The 20,640-nt window shown below is 35.6% G+C and overlaps 3 protein-coding genes and 1 pseudogene across 5 annotated transcripts; 2 read left to right on the top strand and 2 right to left on the bottom strand.

The window, feature by feature from the left end:
* The first annotated feature begins 858 nt into the window (after positions 1–858).
* LOC115962246 (kinesin-like protein KIN-4C) lies at positions 859–10,545 on the top strand. 3 transcript variants are annotated; one of them, XM_031081147.1, is made up of 14 exons: positions 859–1,169; positions 1,253–1,402; positions 1,493–1,645; positions 1,726–1,928; positions 2,101–2,279; positions 2,931–3,022; positions 3,495–3,737; positions 3,826–4,206; positions 4,943–4,965; positions 5,067–5,112; positions 6,235–6,288; positions 6,401–6,469; positions 9,132–9,227; positions 10,048–10,545. In XM_031081147.1, the coding sequence occupies exons 4-8, from the start codon at positions 1,858–1,860 to the stop codon at positions 4,153–4,155; spliced, it is 915 nt and encodes a 304-aa protein (XP_030937007.1). In that variant the 5' UTR covers positions 859–1,169; positions 1,253–1,402; positions 1,493–1,645; positions 1,726–1,857; the 3' UTR covers positions 4,156–4,206; positions 4,943–4,965; positions 5,067–5,112; positions 6,235–6,288; positions 6,401–6,469; positions 9,132–9,227; positions 10,048–10,545. The 3 variants fall into 3 exon arrangements, with proteins under 3 accessions (XP_030937007.1, XP_030937008.1, XP_030937009.1); XM_031081148.1 differs by having other exon boundaries at positions 10,024–10,545; XM_031081149.1 differs by having other exon boundaries at positions 5,048–5,112.
* LOC115961674 (general transcription and DNA repair factor IIH subunit TFB4-like) lies at positions 4,886–10,120 on the top strand. The gene is made up of 6 exons (XM_031080611.1): positions 4,886–4,965; positions 5,067–5,112; positions 6,235–6,288; positions 6,401–6,469; positions 9,644–9,669; positions 10,024–10,120. The coding sequence occupies exons 1-6, from the start codon at positions 4,886–4,888 to the stop codon at positions 10,118–10,120; spliced, it is 372 nt and encodes a 123-aa protein (XP_030936471.1).
* Positions 10,546–11,672: 1,127 nt separating the features above from the next.
* On the bottom strand, positions 11,673–12,693 carry LOC115961673 (zinc finger CCCH domain-containing protein 57-like). Its single transcript, XM_031080610.1, has 3 exons — positions 12,689–12,693; positions 12,227–12,419; positions 11,673–12,001 (listed from the first exon to the last, which is right to left on the bottom strand). Exons 1-3 carry the CDS (start codon positions 12,691–12,693, stop codon positions 11,789–11,791), a joined length of 411 nt encoding a protein of 136 aa, XP_030936470.1. The 3' UTR covers positions 11,673–11,788.
* A 1,688-nt stretch (positions 12,694–14,381) lies between these two features.
* LOC115962088 lies at positions 14,382–19,163 on the bottom strand (annotated as a pseudogene).
* Between the last annotated feature and the right edge of the window lie 1,477 nt (positions 19,164–20,640).

The following is a 20,640-nucleotide window of genomic DNA, read 5'->3' as shown; positions in this document are numbered from 1 at the left end:
ATTGAAATTTATGAGAAATGTACATTTTACAATATTTTTACAATAAATTTTAAATGACAAATTATTGTTTGTTGTTACAAGTGAGGAAAAAAAAATTTTAAAGTTGTGAATTCAAATTAGAATTAATAATAACTTACTACCTATAATTTGTTGTGAAAGTATTGTAAAAATGTTTTAGACATAACACTTTTCTTAATTTATATTAAGGTAAAAGAAAAAAGGAAAATTTATATGAGAGGTGTTTGGTACTTTTTTTTTTTTTTTCCTTTTTCCTTTTTCTCATTTTACCAAGGTAATAGATTAATAAATTCTCAAAAAAAAAAAAAGGAAAAAAAAGAAAAGTGATAGATTAATAATATCTGTCTTATAATTACAAATTTTTACCTATAAGAGCACGTTTGGTAGATTGCAACGGTAATTATATAAGAATGAGAATAAGTATTATAAAGGATAAAAAATGACATAATATAATACTTATTATTATTTATTTATTTTTATTTTTCAAAAAAAATTATTCAAGTGCTAAAAACGGATAACCACTAATTTGTAGTAATAAAAAATATTTTATTACAGTATTTTCAATAATAATTTTTAATTTTCAATAAAATAAACAGTATCTAAATGCATATGATGTGTTTAATATCAAAGAAGCTAAAATAGTTATCAAGAAAACACGAAAAAAAAGTAAATAAATAAATAAATACATTATCTACATTAATGTATGTAAAGCCAAAATGGTACGAAGCTACTTTTGGCTTCAGCGCTAAAAGTTTAAAATAATTTTTTAATTCCTATCCGTATTAAAAGAACACTTCTATTTTTTTTTAGTCTTATTCTTTTCTCTTTGCCGTTGCTCTCCTTCTCTAGCTCTCCTCTCTCCTCAGATCAGCTCTCAAGACTCTGAAACTCTCGAGCCCCTCTCGAACCCTCTCAAACTCATTCTCAAAGTAATAGCAACAGTAACATTGTATTTCTCTCTCTCTCTGTTTCGTTTCGAAAAAAAAACCCAAACAAAACCAAAAGCCCGTCGATCTCTCGCAATCTCTCTGGTTTTGGAGATGGAGAATTCGGAAGCGAGGAGTTCCCAACGCGTCCGAGTCGCGGTTAGTATCAGGCCAGATGACGGTACGGATTGCATTTCAGTGGTTCATGGTGAACCTCTGCCTCAGGTACTTGATTTTTTAAAAATTAGTTTTAATCTAATTTGATGATATGTGTATGATTGAGCTTGAAATTTGGTGTTCAAAATTAGGTGCAAATTGGTTCGGAGTCCTTCACCTTCGACTATGTTTATGGTGGTAGTACTGGCTCGCCTGCTTCTGCATTATACGGTGATTGTGTTTCTCCTCTTGTGGATGCACTATTCGATGGTCGTAATGCCACTCTTATTGCATATGGCCAGGTATAACTTTTTATTTTATCTTATAGAGTTAGAACACTCGAAAATATGTTTTGATACATTGCTGAGTTTACTCTGTTTGTGTTTTTTAAGACGGGGTCGGTGAAGACGTACACCATGGGGACTAACTATTCAGGGAAGGGAAGTAATGTAGGAGTCATACCTAAAGTAATGGAAGACATATTCCAGAGAGTCGAAGTGATGAAAGATTCAAGAGAATTTGTTATTAGAGTCTCATTTATTGAGGTAAAAGAAATACTTCTACTTAGCTTGTTTCGTTTTGTTTCCTTCGCCTCACTACTTGATGTGGTATGATGTGATGACAGGTACTCATGAATAAAGTGTATGATTTGTTGGATCCAAATTTGCATGCAAGGGTTTCCTTACAAATTAGAGAAATTGATTGAGGAACAACAGTTGCTGGAGTCATTGAGGCAGAAGTTAGGACAAAAGATGAGATGGCAACACATCTATCTTGCGGTTCCCACTCTCGTGCCACTGAGAGTACTGATATGAATGACCAATCAAGGTGAAAATTTCATAGTGATATATATTTTTGAAAAGTGTTGCCAATGAAAATCTCTAGCTTTGTAGTTTTGAATGAACATTTCATAATTTGAACTGTTGCCATACTTCATTATGTTGAAAGTTATATAATTTATAATGTTGAACTTCATGTTAACTTTTTGTATCGTTTTCAGTTGCTCACATGCTATCTTTACAATTACTATGGAGCAAAAGAAAGTTGCACGCTTCATAGCCGGAGTAACTAATGAAGACATTGGTGATGACAACATATGTGCAAAACTGCTTCTACTGGATCTCGCTGGTTCTGAATGTGCAAAACGAACGGGTGCAGATAGCAAGTTTCTTGTAGAAGGTAGTACGGTAGAGACTTGGTCTTGGGGTTTCAATTTGTTACAATATGGTTAATAATATAGTGGCAAGATGAACATCTATAGCTTTGTAGTTTTAAATTCTAAAATAGCCATTTGTTGTGAATGTGATATATGGAATGATAAGTATGTTACATCATTTAAATTGGAGTTTTTCCCATTTGTGTTTGTTTTAATAGTTTATTTGATGTAGGAAAACATATCAATAAGGGTTTATTGGCACTTGACAAAGTGATAAATGCCTTGGGAGATAAAAACAGAGATCACATTCTGTATCGTGAGAGCAATTTAACCCGCTTGTTACATTCTGGTCATGGATTAATACATTATATTTTACATAACACAAGAACACATAGTAAGAAGTTGTAATATGGAGACTGCCATAAGTACCAAAATAATGGAATAAGGGTTATTATTTACATTTTTTGGTATTTAAAGTGAAAATTTGATTGATTGTAAAAAATTCTCTCATGATTGTTTATTGAAATTTGAATCTGTAGGATTCTCTTAGAGGAAACAGCAAAACGGTTATGATTGGTATGTGTCAATATACTTATTCAAGCATCTTAGATCTTTCTTTCTTGTAATTCCTCCTTTTTATTTTTAATGTTAACAATGTTTTGTATTGATTGAAGCTTGTGTACGTCCTGCCATCGCAAATCGTAAGGAAACCCTGAGCACATTGAAGTATACAAATCATGCTCGCAACATTCAGAACAAGGCAGTTGTAAGTATTCTCTCAACATACTTTATTGGTTCAATCTACTGTTGAACTGTGTTTGTGGGCCTCTTAGATCCCATCTTTCTTAGGGTCTGGTCATGGAAATGGTAGAGTGTAACTATACATACATATATCAATCTATGTATGTATACATAGATTGATAACTATACATACATATTCTTTCCTAGAAAGAGATTTTTCTCCATTATTAATTTGCTGTCCAAGAACTGTTTTGGTAACCACATTATCATTGAGTGCAGCATACTGAAACCAGGTAATTTCTCTCTAGTTGATTGCTTAAAAAATCAAAACAATATAAATTGAAGATATTAAATATAATAAAAAAGCAGATATTTGTGTAACAAAGTTACCTGTGTGTAGTTGGCTGTTGTTTTTATCATATTTGTATGTTACCTTTAATGTGCTTAGGTGTAGGGCTTTAACTGTTATTTCATACTTCTTTTTTATTACATACAAGGTTTTGCAACGAAAAACAGAAAAAGCTTCTATGTCTACAAAATGTTGCATTGACTGTAGAGAAAAGGACTCAGAAATAAGAGATTTGAAGGAAAAGGTTGTGAAGTTGGAGATGGAAAAAGCAGACTGTAGAGAAAAGGACTCAGAAATAAGAGATTTGAAGGAAAAGGTTGCGACACTCAGTAAATATGCCAGCAAGTTGGAGATGGAAAAGGCAAAACTTATACATCAAGAGGAGTCACTGGTAAATATTGCTGTTCTTTTTTTACCATCAGCCAAAACTGTTTGCATTTTTTTTTTTTTTGGCTGAATTATTCTATACTTGATTTTAGGGCTACAGGAGCTCCTCTAGATTGGAAGACATGGATACATCTGAATCAGAATATTTGGATGATTCGGATGATGATGATTGGGTGCCAAAGTCAGAAGAAGAAGAAGAAAAACCTGTTAAGAAAAGGATTTGTAGAACAAGTGTAGCATTCAATCCGTTAGATACATTAGTTTGCAGCTCTTGCAGTAAAAACTCTTCTTGCAAAACAATCAGATGCCCATGCCATGCTTCTGGACGTAGTTGTGGGACTTCGTGTGCTTGTAAGTGTGCCAACCGCAGAACTGTCAAGGGTGGCTCACCAGAGTTCCAAATTCATGAGTCCATTCCATGAATAGATATACAGAGAGTTTTTCGTTCAGGACCACTCCATCCACATCCTCGAGTGAGTATTCATATTTTTAATTCTTATGGTTTTTGCTAAGTTGGGATACTGATATTTATTTTGTTCATTTAACTGCCCATGTATCGTGGAGCTGTGGGATTTTGTTTTCCAAGATGATATGCATGTGCTATAATAATCTTGTTATTTGACAAAACAACTTTGGAAAATATGTGATATGTTAATAGCTACTACAGCCTTTTTCAGGTTTGTAAAAACTAAAAACTACAGTTATCCGTTAGTGATTCCTGTAGTGTTTTTGTTATGTTTCCTTCTTTACTGCCTTTGCAAAAATTTATATAAAGATGATGCTGGTTATTGATGCACTAAAAAGTGTAATTATTGAAAATGAATGCAAGCGCCATTAAGACCTTAAACGGAATTTTTTCTTTTTTGGTTCTAAAAACTCTTGATTTATTATGAATGTTGACCTGTGGTGATGTTCTTGTTGATATGATACTTAAACAGCTTTTGTTATCATCCAAACTCATGTGAATTATCATCCAGATTGATTTATGTGGCTGGCCTGATCAGAGCAATTGGCAAGGCCAATTTATATATGCATGTGCATTGCTTCTGTTTCTTAGAGCCAACCTTCTGTGGGTTTTTTTGTATTTCTATTTTTATCTTTATTTGATGTTTCATCATTTTATCACATTCTTATAGGATTTTCATGAACTTAATGGTATATTTCTCTGGTAAAGTTACTAACATATGGGAGCAAATTTTATGTGTGCAGGGATCGTCAGATGGGCCAGAACAGTATGTTCTTTATAATCTTTAGAAGTATTTTATTATTATGTTATATTTTTTGTACTGCTTGGTTGAGCTTTTTCTCTGAAAGTTTTTCTCCCCTTCTCCAGATATGTTGCAATCATGAATTCAATATTCTCAGCACAGCGTTCAATGGTGTGCAGTTTAAGCTTTTAACATGTCTTATTAACAATCTCTTTACAACAAACTAATTTTTGGATTGCGAATGGCTGGATCAGTAATTAGAAGTAGTCCGGTGTCTTTCATTCAATTTCCCTTCAATTCCAATGAAGGTTGAGAATGATTCTAGGAATTCTAGTTTGATATCTTATTATGTTAACTTGTACCATAAATGACTCTGGTTTTGTGTCCCCAAACATTTAGTATGAAAAATTGGCTATTATATGTGGAGCATATTCAGGAATAATCAAAATCAAAGTCCCTAAGTTGTTATTATTGTTTGGTTGTTAAGCATGAAAGCTATACTATGCATTTTGCTATAGATAGACAAGAATTAGGTGGCAAATGTAGTTCATTTTGCCATAGTTCTATAAAATAATTGTGATTTACCATCATATGTAAATCTTACTTTGGAATGAGAATTGTGGCTGATTACCATGCATTTGAATTTGATTTAGGCATTTGAGACGGGATAATCTTGACACATAACAATGTTCTCTTGGGTCCATGTGAAATATTGGGTTTATCAAATACGATTGTACCCCATGGTTGAGACATCCCCTTATAAATATACACTTGCAATATGGCTGTGTGAACCAGGAGTCTAAAAGACGAAAAGTGGGCCTATTGATTGTTAAACATTCAGCTTCTTTGTCTGACAATTTAGCCTTTAAAGGAAAATGTTGGTCATCATTCGGTTTTGTTAAACTGTTTTTGACATGTTCTAACACTCTGAGTGGGGAAAAAACTACTATCAGCGAGTGCTGAAATGTGTCAACAACATTAGGGTATGTAATTTCATGTTTTTTCAATGCTGTGTGAGATATATGATGGCTTATTAAATTGTCTGTGTATCAAAGTAACTCAAGCTTTGTTGAACAGGTTACTGCCATGCCAATTGGATGTCGAGTTAGATATCTTTTTTAAACTGTATGCATACTAGTAGCATGTAGATTATGATTGCTTTAGGTACATTGGGAGAGTACAAAGGTCCTCTTATAAGATTTTTGATCCTTAACATCTTTTAATAGATTGAATTATCATTTTTGTTTTCAAGTTAAAGATGTCTCATGTGAAATCAATGTGCTCCTTTTGCAGGTTCCTATAGATTCTTGTTATATAGGTTCTAACAATTCTGCCTTCCTACAGCAGGTACTTTGTCTTTAGCACGCATTCTTAATGAATTTTTTGCCAGACATGAGTTATTATTAGCATCAGCCCTCTGTTTACTTCAGTGATTGCTTTTAATGTTTGTGAACAACAGGCTTCTTACATAACTGGTGGTGTGTATCAGAAACCCCAGCAACTGGATGGGCTCTTTCAATACCTCTCGGTAGGTTGTGTATAATTTTGGCAAAGTTCTTTCAATTTGTTGCCCTGTATCTTGTTCTCTGCTGATTGAGCTGGCTTGTCCTGTACGAACTTCATAATTTATTTTAAAATATTATGTGATATGCGTGGCAAATTTTAAGACTATTTGGACTATAACATGAAATATATAAAGGGGAAGCTCAAATTGCATTATCTTCAAGATAAACACTACAATTCTGTCTGTCCGTTGCTAAATTTTCCAATAATCTGATGAACATTTGAAAGAGCTTACTTTCCTGATTATGTATATTGCTGATTACAACTCAGAAAAGTCACTGCAAATGCAAATTAGACTCCATTGATTGAGAGGCACGACATATGACAAATATACAGTGTTCTTTACAACTCTGTTACCTTGCTTATGTCGATTTTCCTGTCTGTCAAAACGGGGCTACACAATCTTCACATCGTTAACTGGTCGTAGGATAAAATTGGCATTAGCTATAATGTTCTGTGATGCTCTGAAAAAATTTCCTTGTTTATGTTGATTTCCTGTCTATCAAAAACCAGGGCTACACGATCTATATGCATGGTTAATTGGTCATAGGTTAACTTAAAATCGGCATTGGTTATAATGTTCTGTGATGCTTTGTATTGTTGAGAGAGCATTTCAAAAGAACCATTGCATTGTCAAATAACTTGGTTCATGAAACCTGAAACAAAATCTAATACTGGTGCCGAATTAGTGAGTTTACTATCATATCACTTGGCCTGTGCATATCTTAAGCTCAGGTTGGCCAAACTTGTGTAGCTCCAATGGGTAAGACTTGGACATGGTTTGTTTAGATTATGTTTCAAAATAGACATTGTTTCTTGTTCAATGTGGCCTGCTCTTTTTTTGGTTCTTCATAGGTTGTTTGGATCATTGATATTTGAATTCTAGGTAATTTCTCATATCTGGCTCAATAACAATGGGGTATGAAGCCTGCCCAAGAGTGAGTTCTTGAGATTTTTGTTGCTGTTGAAGGATAATGGTGTCATGCCAATGAACTCTCAAAAAGGGACTCGTGTTTGTGGAAACAAAAACAAGAACAAAAAGATAGGACCTAGGAATCACCGCCAAGTAATGAAAAAAGAAAATATAACCTACAAATCACCACCTATGGTTGATTGGAATCACTACCAAGCACTGGAAGAAAACTTCCAACCCAAGTTTTATAAATCAATATATCAACTATTTACTATAGTGAGTCCAAGGGATTTTTAATAAACCCTTAAAGTTACATTCAACATGGAAAGAAAATAAACTCAAAATACATAAGATATGAAAATAAAAATCAAATCCCTCTACTAGCATCAATCAATGTCAATCACAATCAATCAGGTCCAACAAAATCAGTTAGAATTAATATGTCCAATTCATTGTTTGCACCAACTCTCCCTAGGTGGGAACCTTGTCAAGAGTAGCTCATGGTGGCACAAGATGGATTGTGAACCTTGGACAGGCTGGGACTTCCTTCTTCTTCTCTCTTTTAATAGTAAAGGTGTCGGGTTGAAGAGCTTGCAGGGGTTCTTTAATGGGTTGGGTTGTAATCCTTAGAAAACCAAGTGGTGTTGTTTTAAACTTTAGAAAACCAGGTTGAAGGGCTTGGTGGTGGCAGCAGCAAGTTGGCCTCTACTGCAGGCTTTGTTGGCACCACCAGCTTGTCTCAGCAGCGCTTGGAGATGTTTGGGCTGTGTGACAAAAAGACCCTTTGTGGTCAAAGTTGATGGCAGAGCGATGGGTTGATGACAGAGCTTCAAGCTGGTTTGGGATGTGTAACGAAAAGACCCTTTGTGGTCAAAGTTGATGGCAGAGTGATGGGTTGATGACAGAGCTTCAAGCTGGTGGTTTGTTGAGCATGTTCACGGCTAGGGAGGTTTGGCAGCAACAGTGTGGACTGAATAAACATGGCAACTGTGATTATCCCTTGAATATACTGCCTGTGCTACAACTGACCTTAATTTGATAAATCTAGTGTATGTTTTTTTTTGTTTTTGTTTTTGAGGGGTGGGGGGCTAGAAAATACAAACTAATTAGAAATATATTGTTTCTATGTGCAATGAATTGATTATCTGTATTATTTTTACATAAAGCTAAACATTAGAGGGTAGTTCTCAACTTTTCTTTTGGATCCAGATTGATGAGTTTGTTTGGGTGCCTAATAATAGTGGATACAGCTAACGCACTAGAATGTCACAATGTGTATTGTCACAATATAACATCTTCCATAAGACCATAGGAAGTGATGAAACAACCCTTGGGTTCCTAATATCAGTTAGAATGTCACAATGTGTATTGTCACAATATAACATCTTCCATAAGACGATAGGAAGTGATGAAACAACCCTTGGGTTCCTAATATCAGTTAGAATGTCACAATGTGTATTGTCACAATATAACATCTTCCATAAGACCATAGGAAGTGATGAAACAACCCTTGGGTTACTAATATCAGTCATGATAGTCTGTTTTCTTAATCAAAGCAAAGCCTTCAATCTCATTTTCTATCACTTTGAAGCAGTAAAAATCTTAATTTGTTTCCCCATATGTAATATGTATTAGCAATAATTTAGCATACATGCACACTCACACACCCACCTTTTGAATTCCTTGCACCTTATTGAGACTATGAAACTTGCAGGTGCTTTTGCCATAAAAAGACGATAGACATGGGCTACATATGTTCTGTATGCTTGTCCATATTCTGTAAGCACCACAAGAAATGTCCAACCTGTGGGTGAGTAGATATATCATCTTTAAGTTGTATTATGATGTTTATGACATGTTGCTTACAATAGTGTCACCGCTCATAATCAAACTAAACCCATTGGTAGTCGTTAGAATAATGGTTAAGTAATTAAATTCACTATTTCCTAACAATCTAAACTTTTCGGACAAGTGATAGTTTACCAGACTAAGTATAAAATCACAAAGAAACTAAAAGAATTTTTTGCTTTGAGGATATCCTTAATCCTATTGCAAAAGGCTATCTTTCTGATTAAGCCTGAGATGTGGTCTTGAATCATCAGACTTGAGGGTTCAAGGGAGTGAGAAATCTTTTCTGCTCTCCAAATAGGATATGGGGGTTGCCAGTAGCTGGATGGTGAAGCCTAATACAGTTTGTGATGAATTTCTACGCTGAGCTTTTTTCAGGAGTTTGAGAGGGGACAGGAGAATTTGTTAGTATATTATTTAGTTAGGCATTGTGGAACTGCATGATAAAGTGAGTAAGGTAGACAACAACATGAATGGAAAAACTCATTGTAGGAAGAAATGCTTTACAACCTGAAGTTAAGTTAAAATGAATTAGTGGTTAGGTTTCTGGTGCAAACTAAGTCAAAAATAAAAAGAAAGAAAAGAGAAAACAGTCACTGTAGATTGCTACTCTTGATCTTTGGTGTCACAAAAATAGTTCTCTAGATGAATCAAATTACTTCTGCCTTGGACATCATTAATTTGCCAAATAGTTATTTTGGGAAAAACAAATAACAATTGCTCTGCATTTCTGATTGATTTGCCTCTCTTGATTATAGCTATGGCTTTTGGACATCATGCAGGTCAGTATTTGGTCAGGCTCAGTCAGATGTTACCTCAGCTTCCAATCTTAAGCGAAAGACTCCAGAAACATAATCTTACTCTTCTACAAGCAGATGTATTTTTAATTATTCATTTTAGGTGATTCATTAGAAGTAAAATGATCTGTTTTTGATGCTCTTCCATATATTACAGTCCAATTATTTGTGTTGTTGAACTGGTATGTCTAGTTCGAATTTCCTAGCAATTGGTTTTTTTCAATTGAGCTGTTTGGGAACCAGAAAATATTTGCTGGGACAATTTTGGTATACTGTATACATTACAATTTTGGCCCCTATCATATCAGAATTTTGTTTTGAGATGCAGCAATGCTTAATTTTGCATTCAACAAATTGTGCTAAAAGCTAGCGGTTGTACCAAAAGGTACTTGACAATGTTGCACTTGTCTTTTATTTTAATCTTGGCAAGTATGTTGCCGCATATGAACATTTGTATGAATTCTACATCTTTTTCTCAATGGATTTTTCCGAACCTTATCAATAACGCAATATTTATACTTAGTTAATGTCGTTAGTGTGGGATGCAATTTATAGTTAAGGAAACGTTATTATCAAGTTTGCAGGAGCGACTGACTTGTATTTTTTATTTTTATTTTTCCATTTCTTGGGAATGACTTGTGCGTATTCATGTCAATCAAAAGGAAAAGCAAAAAATAAAAAATAAAAAGCATGAGAAATTGAGAGATGGTCGCATGGCTTCTATCTAGCCTTTACAATCATTTAGGAAAAACATCGGAAGTGGAGCAGTTGAGCTAACTTGACTTCACAAATACAAGAAATCATATTAGAATAACTCTTGGCACGTTGCAATGTGTTGCTGGAAAGAAAGAAATAACAGACATAATGAATCTTTATGGATGCCAATACGTAGATGGCAATTATATATTTATATATATATATATATATTTTTTTTTTGTTGGGGGGGGGGGGGCAGGGCAGCTAGAGATCAATCGAAACAGCAAGTCATTGAAGGAGTACACCGGTTTCAAAGGCAAATGCTATTCACAATTATGTACAAGCAAAATAACCACAGTTGACAGGAAGTGTTGAATCATAAAATTGATTTTTCTATACACACGAAAGAGTAGGAATGGCAATAGGTCGGGGTTGGGTTGGGTTTTTTCATACCCAGACCCGACCCACGGGCCTAGACTAGCAGCCCAAACTCGGCCCGTTTATTAAACGGATTTTTTTCGGAGCCCAAACCCGGCGCCAGGCTCCATGGGCCCGTTTAGGCCAACCAGATTTCGGCCCAAATCATGGCCCAATTGAAAAAAAAAAAATTGAAGCCCAAATTCATTTTTGCCTAGATTCAAGCCCTATAACATGTAGATTCAAGCCCATATATCGTGGCCCAAATGCCAAATCAGTTCAAATCATAGACTATTAATCATAAATCAATAAATCATTTGTTAATTATAAATTTATAAATCAATAAATCATAGCTAATATCATAAATCAATAAATAACCTATTAATTATAAATCAATAAATCATAACTAAGATTATAAATCAATAAATCACCTAGTAAATCATTGCTAAAATCACCTGCTAAACATAAAAATAAAATAAATCTAATAAGTCCAAGAAATTAAAAAGCTACAAAATAAATCCCACAAGTTTTTTTTGGTTATATTAATAAATATAAAATTACAAATCCTTGGTTCTGTGATTCCTAAAAGCTAGGGCCTTTAATACAAAAATTTTTACTCAGGCTGCTGCAGGGTAGCATCACTTCCACTTCCACTTCCACTCCCAGCCACTCCAGCATTTTCTGTAGTTACAGAGATACCATAGGAAGAATGCTGATCAACTCCAGTCATAGGTGAAGAAGGTGGATCTATCGGATGGTCAAATTTACAAGCCAGCCCGAACTTGCAAATGCCATATAGACTATAATGTGAACATATATTCTGCTCCTGGATTTCAAAGAAAAAAAAATTCATTATAGGAACTAATTAGGGAATAGAAATTACATGAGAAACTTTCCAGAAGAGACAAGTATTAAAAACAGTATGAAACTTCCTGTCATTTTTTCAAAATCATACTGGATTTTGGCTCCATTTAGTGGGGAGAGAAATTTGAAACTACTTCCCAGTTTTCAAATTCTTTCACAAAATTACAGCCCAGAGGAATAAACTTACAGGTCTCAGAGGAAGGCCCTTGTCGCTGAGAGCACATGGGGGTGACTTCACATTCCGATTCTTAGGGTGGTGATATTTGCAATTAGATTTAAACTTACAATCCCCAAGGAAAATAAACACAATTAAAATAGCAATCAAATCCCTCCAGAACCTCAAAATAAAATAACAATCAAATGAATTAAAATTACATAGTCTGAACCAAATCAATCAGCATTAATCTGATATCCACACCAAGTTTAGACATAATAAATTTTACACAACAAGAAGACAGGCCTCTTGATGATTGAAACAGGAATGTTAATGGTAATGGCAAACTGCAAACTACAAACTGGTGGCAGTTGATTATATTGCTCAATTTCATCTAAATTGGTGGTAGACAATAGTTTCAATAAAAAAGAGAAGATGAAAGAGAATTCACACTTGATCAAAGAAATAAGAAACAGCCACTATCATCTCTGATACCCCATCATTATCAATGTCTGCTATGACCCGACAGGAATAAAAAGAAATTTTTTTTGATAAGTTTACCTAAACCTACCAACAAGGCTTATCAGTAAAATTTAAAACAATAATAATCAAATTTTCAATTTTAGACTCACTGGAGTGCACAAGATGTGTGAGTCAATATGCACATAATCCTCCACTGTCTCATGTACCCTTTCAGTCCATTCCTCCTCTCCCCAGAAATGAAACTAAATCCAACCACATTTTCTTTGTTGTTGCTTTAGCAAACTAAACTAAAAGCTATGTTATCAAAACCAAATTATAGAATGCGAGAGAAAGAAAGAAAATAGCGGAGCTGAACAGAAAATACTCTTTTTCTCTCTCTCTCTGCAATTGCAAGAAATCTAAAATCCCAAGGAATTCAAAATCCTAATTAACAATAACAGTAATAATAACAGTTATGTCTCTTTCATTCTCTCTTCTCTCATCACCAACTCAGCCTTTTCCTTTTCCTTATAACAGTAATAATAACAGTTGTTTCTTTGTTCTCAATATTGACCCATTCAAAACTACTTGATAATAATCATTTTATAACACTTTATAAGATTTCATTTTGACCCTTTCTACATATTGATCATTTCAATGTCATTAGATTCTTAAAAACATTAGCATAGAAACTTAAAAAAAAAAAAATTGTAACTAAATCATAACCACATTTTCTCATTGTGGTTGCATTAGCAAATGCATTATGATATTCAAATCTGCTCTACTCTGTTTCCAAACATTTAAACGTTAACCCCTAAAAACTCAAAGACATAACCATTAGATCATAGCAAAAAAAAACATAGTCAAGAGATTGAAATGAGAGAAAGAGAGAAAACGAACCTGATTGGAGGTGAAAGTGATGGCCGGCGGTGAAGGGCTTCAGGCTAAGGCTTGCGGTGACAGATGTTCAGGCCGGCGGTGACAGATCGGAGGTTGGGGGTGAGAGAGAGGGAGTGACTGAGTGAGAGTGGGAGAGGAGAAAGTGAGTGGGGGCAACTGGGCTGAGTGATTGTGTTGTGTGAAATGGGATTTGGGTTTTTTTTTTTTTTTTTTTTTTTTTTTTTTTAACTTCTATATAAATGGGGATATTTTAGTATTTTTAACATATATATATATATATATAAACGGGTTGTGTCCGGATCCGGTCCGGGTTTTTGCAAAAATCCCGGCGGTGAAGGTCTTCAGGCTAAGGCTTGCGGTGACAGATGTTCAGGCCGGCGGTGACAGATCGGAGGTTGGGGGTGAGAGAGAGGGAGTGACTGAGTGAGAGTGGGAGAGGAGAAAGTGAGTGGGGGCAACTGGGCTGAGTGATTGTGTTGTGTGAAATGGGATTTGGGTTTTTTTTTTTTTTTTTTTTTTTTTTTAACTTCTATATAAATGGGGATATTTTAGTATTTTTAACATATATATATATATATATATATATATATAAACGGGTTGTGTCCGGATCCGGTCCGGGTTTTTGCAAAAATCCGGACCCGACCCGAACCCACTTTGGGTTTTTTTTAAAACCCATATCCGACCCTATAATTCATCGGGTCAGGTAAAATCCGACCCATTAGGGTTGTGCTGGGCTGGGCTGGGCTGGGTATCCGTGGGTCGGATATAAATTACCATCCTTACGCAAGAGGCCAGCATTAATGTGTCCAACTGCAATCAAATGGTTCACAGCTATGGAATAACCATATTTAGAGAGCCCTCATAACCACTTTGCTGGTTGTGTGAACGCCCAGTGCTGCAAGTTTGAACACAGCACGAGTCTTATATAACCTGCAACACAAATCCCTTGTCAATGAAGAGATGTCACAAAGACAACACATACTCCAGTCCTTTTTGCTGAGTCAAAGGCTAAGAATTCTATTTAGAACACAGCTGAAAGCTATTGTTATTAGGACACATACGCAAAACCTTGCAACTTATCAAACACCGGTGCTATAAATACAGATATTTAACCTGCGGTACTAATAATAAACTTTGCCTCCTAACCACAACTTGGAATTCAGATCATGCAAGTTTCCAGGTTACACACGCACCCAGTATCGGAGGATGAAGTGCTCATTGGCTTTAAAAGGGTCTATTCATTAAAATTTAAATGATTAAATGTAAAGATGCCATAAAAATCATAATCACTGTCTACACATTGTAATGCATTCAAATATGTAACGAAAGATGAAAGTGATCTCTTGCCCCATTGGTTGATGGATTGTACAACTGTACGAAAAGGTCTTGCAAGTAATTGATTGCATACCTATAGGTACTTAGGAAGTTGGGTTGGTGCGGGTATTGGGGAAGAGGGAAGGACAGATGATTTCAGTATATATATATTTTTTGCTTGCCAATACTAGTCTTGTGTCTGATCTTCCATGAAATGTGATGCATAAGATGCATCTGTTGTAAAATATTTTAAATTATGTAACTACAGCAAATATGAGTGTAATACCATATCTGCATGTTGGAATAGGATCAAAAATAACATTCACCAAAGCATCCTTACTGTATACTTAAAAAATTAAACTCACCCTGCTAGAGCAAGTCCCCAGGTGGACAGGGTATAGAACAGAGTCCCAGCATGCCAAATGCCTAAAACCTTCTCTAGTTTGCTGACACCACCTACTGCCTTCGCAACAGCTGCAAGTTCATAATATCACAAAGATAAGTAACATTGACAATCACTCCTGGCTCACAAGACTACATGCCACGGGAGTAGCCAGAGCCAGGTCTGTCATTTACTATATCTCTGAGAAAAATGCGAAATGTTCCAAGTTACCCCATCAAACTCAGAAAGTGAGTAACTTGTACACAAGGTATAAGGAACGTTTCTGATGATGCCGAAAATAATACCACCAGTGAGTCACACGTTCCTCGTACGACCGCAAATGGCACCTGCACAACGGAAAGGAATAACCTAACAGAGAGTACCGGTGTGGTACCGGCCAAACACCCTCCGAAGGTCAAGTTAGAACTATTCTTACTGCTCTAGAGTGTTAGAGAGGGTAAATTATGCGTACCTTGGTTTGTGAGGGTGCTTGGGTTTTTATAGTAGTAGAGGGTTGACATCTTTTCCTTGGAGTAGAAGTCTTTTCCTTATAGGAGTCTTCTTGGGCGTATTTTACGGGATTCTTTCCATATAGGAGTCCTCACGTTTCATGAAACGTGGGGAGCAAATTATTTACTTATACACACAAATGTGGCGATCACGCATTCCATGGCTGACGTCGTCAGTATACGTTGTTTCGTCAGGTCTGGAACCGTCAGCTTCAGGATGTCCAGCATCACGGCACTTTACATGTGAAGTCTCTTCACTCTATTTCACCCTCAGCCATCCACGAATGCTGACGGCGAAAACCATCCCGTCACCCATGTCCAAAACTTGTCCCGTCACTTTTTGTCCACTTATTTTATCCTCATCAGTTTCTATGGATTTGACATTTAACTAATCCATTAATTTAATGTTGTACAAAAACAAAGCACATACAAACATCTACCCAATTCATTTTCTTTTGTGGTTGTTAATAAATGCTAGAGATTCAGATAACAAAGTTGATTCCAATGAAAATTGGTTTCCTTATCCAGCAACAGAAGATGATTACAAGATAAATCAGTTATTACCAAAAAAACCTTACTCACTCCCTATACTACAAAATAAAAAGGTTACAATGATAACAGATTATATGAACTTTATGAAGTTTTGGATTAAGAAATAATGATGGAAAAAGCATGCTCAAAAATTTTAGACTGAAAACTTACTTTTTTGCAACTCTTCTGGTGGCAAATTCTGTAAGCACAAGGAAGCAAATGGTTTTAGATACAATATATTAAATAGTTAAATAGCAATAGGCTTTGGTTGCCATTTACCTGAGCTTTTGGGTTTGACATAATGCACCTAGCCATAAAGTTGGCAACCCCATCCACCACGTGCTCCTCACTAACAACTACATATTTTTCATCATCAATTCCACTCCATTCCTCAACATTGCTTGGGAGCATTTCATCTGTGACCCATACCCACCAACTGGGTTCTTCACCGTCAACTTTGATTAAAATTTCAGCTGAACGCATATCAGCATCTAATCAAAGAACAAACCCAAGAAACCCGGGAAAGATCAAAATTGTGTTACTTATGGTATAGATAGGATGTGGCATTGAAGTTTTCAAATCCATTAAATAAACTAAAAAACCTGTGGCCTCCTTGTAAGGAAACTCATAGCTAATTCCATTGACCGATGCTTGCTGAAGGGATTTGAGGCGAGCCAAGAAGTGTTCAGAATCCACAGTTGCTACAAGCCGAGCATACAACTGCAATTGGAAATTGAACACCGCACATCAATAAAAAATTGAATCTATCACGAGCGACCAATTTCATTACTTTTCAATATAAAGATATTTTAATTTTGAATTTTGAAATTATAACAACAACAACCAGGGGCGTAGCCAAGAATTTTTGCTTGGGGGGGCTAAGGTAAAACTATCATTTTGATTTGCAATTCAACGAAAAACTACAGTATATTTATAACACAAGATTATTGATAGAACTTTTTTGTCGGTGTAATTCTATAGCACTCAAATATCAAAATACTAACAAGTTAATTGACCAATTGAGCATCTTAAGTCTTTTTTTCTTGAGTTTTTCCTGTTCTTTTGAAAAACCATAAGTCCATAACATTCATAGAAATCAAATATAAGTATACAACAAAATTGCAGAAGAAGAAGAAAAAGAAGAAGTTGGTATTTCTCAATATTTGCTTAGCTTTAAATAAGAAAACTATTTGTTAAGGAAGAGGGAGAAACTAATGAAAATGTGATTATGTGAGAGCATCCCATGAAAGAGTTAATGAAGAGTAACTGAAGAGAGAGTACCAAGTGATGAGGAGAGTCTTTTCAGTGGTTTTTAAGTGGAAAGGGATATTGCAATAGTTTTGAAAAAGGACAAAACTTAAGTACAATATCCTAAGTGTAATATATTAGGTTCTTCAATTAAATTCAAGCACATGTTTAACATGACCTATAAAATACAAATAATGTTATTATTTTTAAGGACAATAAAATTCAATACATATGATTTTAATCAGGTAATCTGATATACTACACCTCAGTTATATCCCTTCACAAAAATTGAATAACTAAAAACTAAAAAAATATGGATGTGGCTATCATGCTTTAGAGAAGAATGGAAAAGACAAAAGGAGTTAATTTTTATGATTGCACAGTTGGGATTTGGGGTGGGAAGAATTTTGTGAGTGACGTGTTGGAGGGGGGGCCAATCTTTTAATCTTGTGGGGGCCAACTCTTAACTCAAAATGATTCTAGCCTAGTTTTACCTATAATTAGAGAGGTTTTAGAAAATTTTGGAGGGGCCATGGCCCCCCCAATGCATAAGGTGGCTCCGCCCCTGACAACAACCAAGTCTTAGCTCTAGAATTGTGGTGTCGGCTAGATCCTCAATAGACTAATCAGGGTTAGCCACAAGAATTATTTTTTGTTATTCTATTCTATCCCAAGTTATACTCTTCATTACCACCTTAATGGACATGTCCTTTTTTACTACTCCTAATAATGTTATTTTATGTCTTCTTCTACCTTTTCGATCCCTCGACCTAAATCAAATTACTCTTCTTCATTGGTGCATTAATCGCCCTCCTCCTCTATGACCAAAACCATCATAAGTGACTCTTTCTCATCTATTCATCAATATGGGCCACCCCTATATTTATGCAAATTTCCTCATTTCGAATCTTATTTTTCCTTGAATTTGTACCTATCCATCTTAACGGTCTCATTTCAACTACACTCATTTTTATGGATATGTTGCTTCTTAGCAGCCAAAATAATATAGCATTAGCTAGTCTTATGGCAAACTTATTAAATTTTCCCTCTAACTTAGTAGGCTCGAAATGATAAAGCCCAAAAATAAAACAAGTAGGAAGCAAAATTTAACAATGAATTTGGTAAGTCTTTAATGAAAAAAGCCAAAGACAACTAACTACATTTGATAAAATATTGGACCTTGGAAAAAGACAAGTAAAGGGTATGTGAAGGAAGCTAATTTCGTAATAAAATTATCAACTTCCTCCAATTCCATAAAACCCACACGAGGAATTCCACAAAATTCAACATCAAACGATAAAAACACACAAAATATACACACAACTAAAGAAATCAATCAAGCTTGAAAAGAACAAAGACGTACATTTGGAGGGCAGTCATGTGATAAAGAAGGGGATTCAGAGAGGTTCTGAAGGAGCTTGAGATTCTGCTCCAGCAAGTTCTTGAGACGACGATTCTCTGATCAAAGAGACTCCAATTCTTTGTTTGGAGTTGCGGTGTTCTATTCCTGGTGTTCGTGTTCGTGTTCGTGTTCGTGGTGGTGGGTTTTTTCCAAGGCCATCCAGGCCATGTCGGCAACCTCTATGATTGTCTTCGCCACCTCTACTGTGCCATGGGCTCTCATGGTTGTGAGCGAAACCTTGGAACCAGCTCATCACCAGCTCTGGCCTCATCTAATCTATCGTTGTTGGGAAGATTGGAGAGGTTGTCGTTTGTGTGTTGGTAATGGTAATGGGAATGGTAACGGGATCTTAAAACACATTTCTTGAAGTATTTAAACGCATCCTAAATTTACCCAAATATAAGTAAAATACGTTTTGACAAAGGATAAGCTAATTACATAACATCATGACATATGTTCTTAACATGTGAAACACATATGTCTTAACAATCTCCTCCTTTGGTAATCCGTGACAAAACCACAACAAACAAATGAACATATGAGAGAAGTCATAAATCACTCAACTCATATTCACTTGATAAATACAATAAAATCTATCCTAACACAAACTCTTGAAAAACTTTACAAGAAGAGAGTTTATGGCAAGTAGACTTTGACAACCTGTATTTCTGAAACACTTTAAACAAAACTCAGCAAGACATCTTTGTGTGAAACAGAAATAATAGATTGCATACAAGTATAAAAAACATGTGTATTAAGGGAGAAAAGAAGCAACACATGAAGGGGTAGGTGAAAGAAAGACATACATCAACATAAATAAGGAGATAAGTACAAAGTATGTCTATAAATGGTCACAAGACCTCATGTACAAAAATAATGTATCTAAAAAGAAAGAAAAGAAAAGATACATACTATCCTCACTACATCCTTTAAAACATATCAACACTCCCCCTAACAAAATGAACCTATACTAACTCTCCCCCTAAGAATGACTATTCTCATATCCAAAACTACTCCCTCTTTTTGTCACGAGTGACAAAGGGTAAGAGTGTCAAGTAGACATCTCATCAGTAGAGCTAGCATCTCCATCAGCATCATTCGAAGCATCATTGTCATCACCATCATCATTATCCTTATCCTCAAAAGCAGAAGCCACGGGAGTAGGTGGTGAAGGAGTAGCCTTAGGAGCAAAACCACCCATGGACGCCTGTCGCCGTGCAATACAACCGACACGAATGTTCACCTGATACAACTCCGTAAAGAGTGTATTTAGGCGAGCATCCATGTGCTGCAGTTGCGCCATGATATCTCCTAAAGTTACATTGCCCGAAGAAGAGGGAGGAGCGGATGTGGATGGAGCAGAACGGGAGGGAGGAGCAGCTGAATTTGACTGCCACGATTGAAGCTGGGCCTTGCTACGTTTAACGGTAGCGTAACCTATGGCACACATGACGGTGAAATGGTCGAAAGAGGGAAAATGAACGGAAAAATGGCGTGAGATCCTCGTGATAGCGGAAGGAAAGATGAGCTTATCACGGGATGCCGAATCTAGATGAACATCTATAATAGATAGAATGAAATGAGAAGGGAAATCTATAGTAAGATGCTTAAGAAGAGATAACAAAAATCGAGCACGAGACTCTGTAATGGAGTTACAGTGAGAGAGTGGATGCAAAACAAAGGTCATCACCATGTTCAT

The sequence above is a fragment of the Quercus lobata genome, chromosome 9 (genome assembly GCF_001633185.2).
Source record: "Quercus lobata isolate SW786 chromosome 9, ValleyOak3.0 Primary Assembly, whole genome shotgun sequence".
Classification (NCBI taxonomy): domain Eukaryota; kingdom Viridiplantae; phylum Streptophyta; class Magnoliopsida; order Fagales; family Fagaceae; genus Quercus; species Quercus lobata.
The sequence above is the reverse complement of the archived record's forward strand: the minus strand, read 5'-3'. Positions and strand labels throughout refer to the sequence as shown.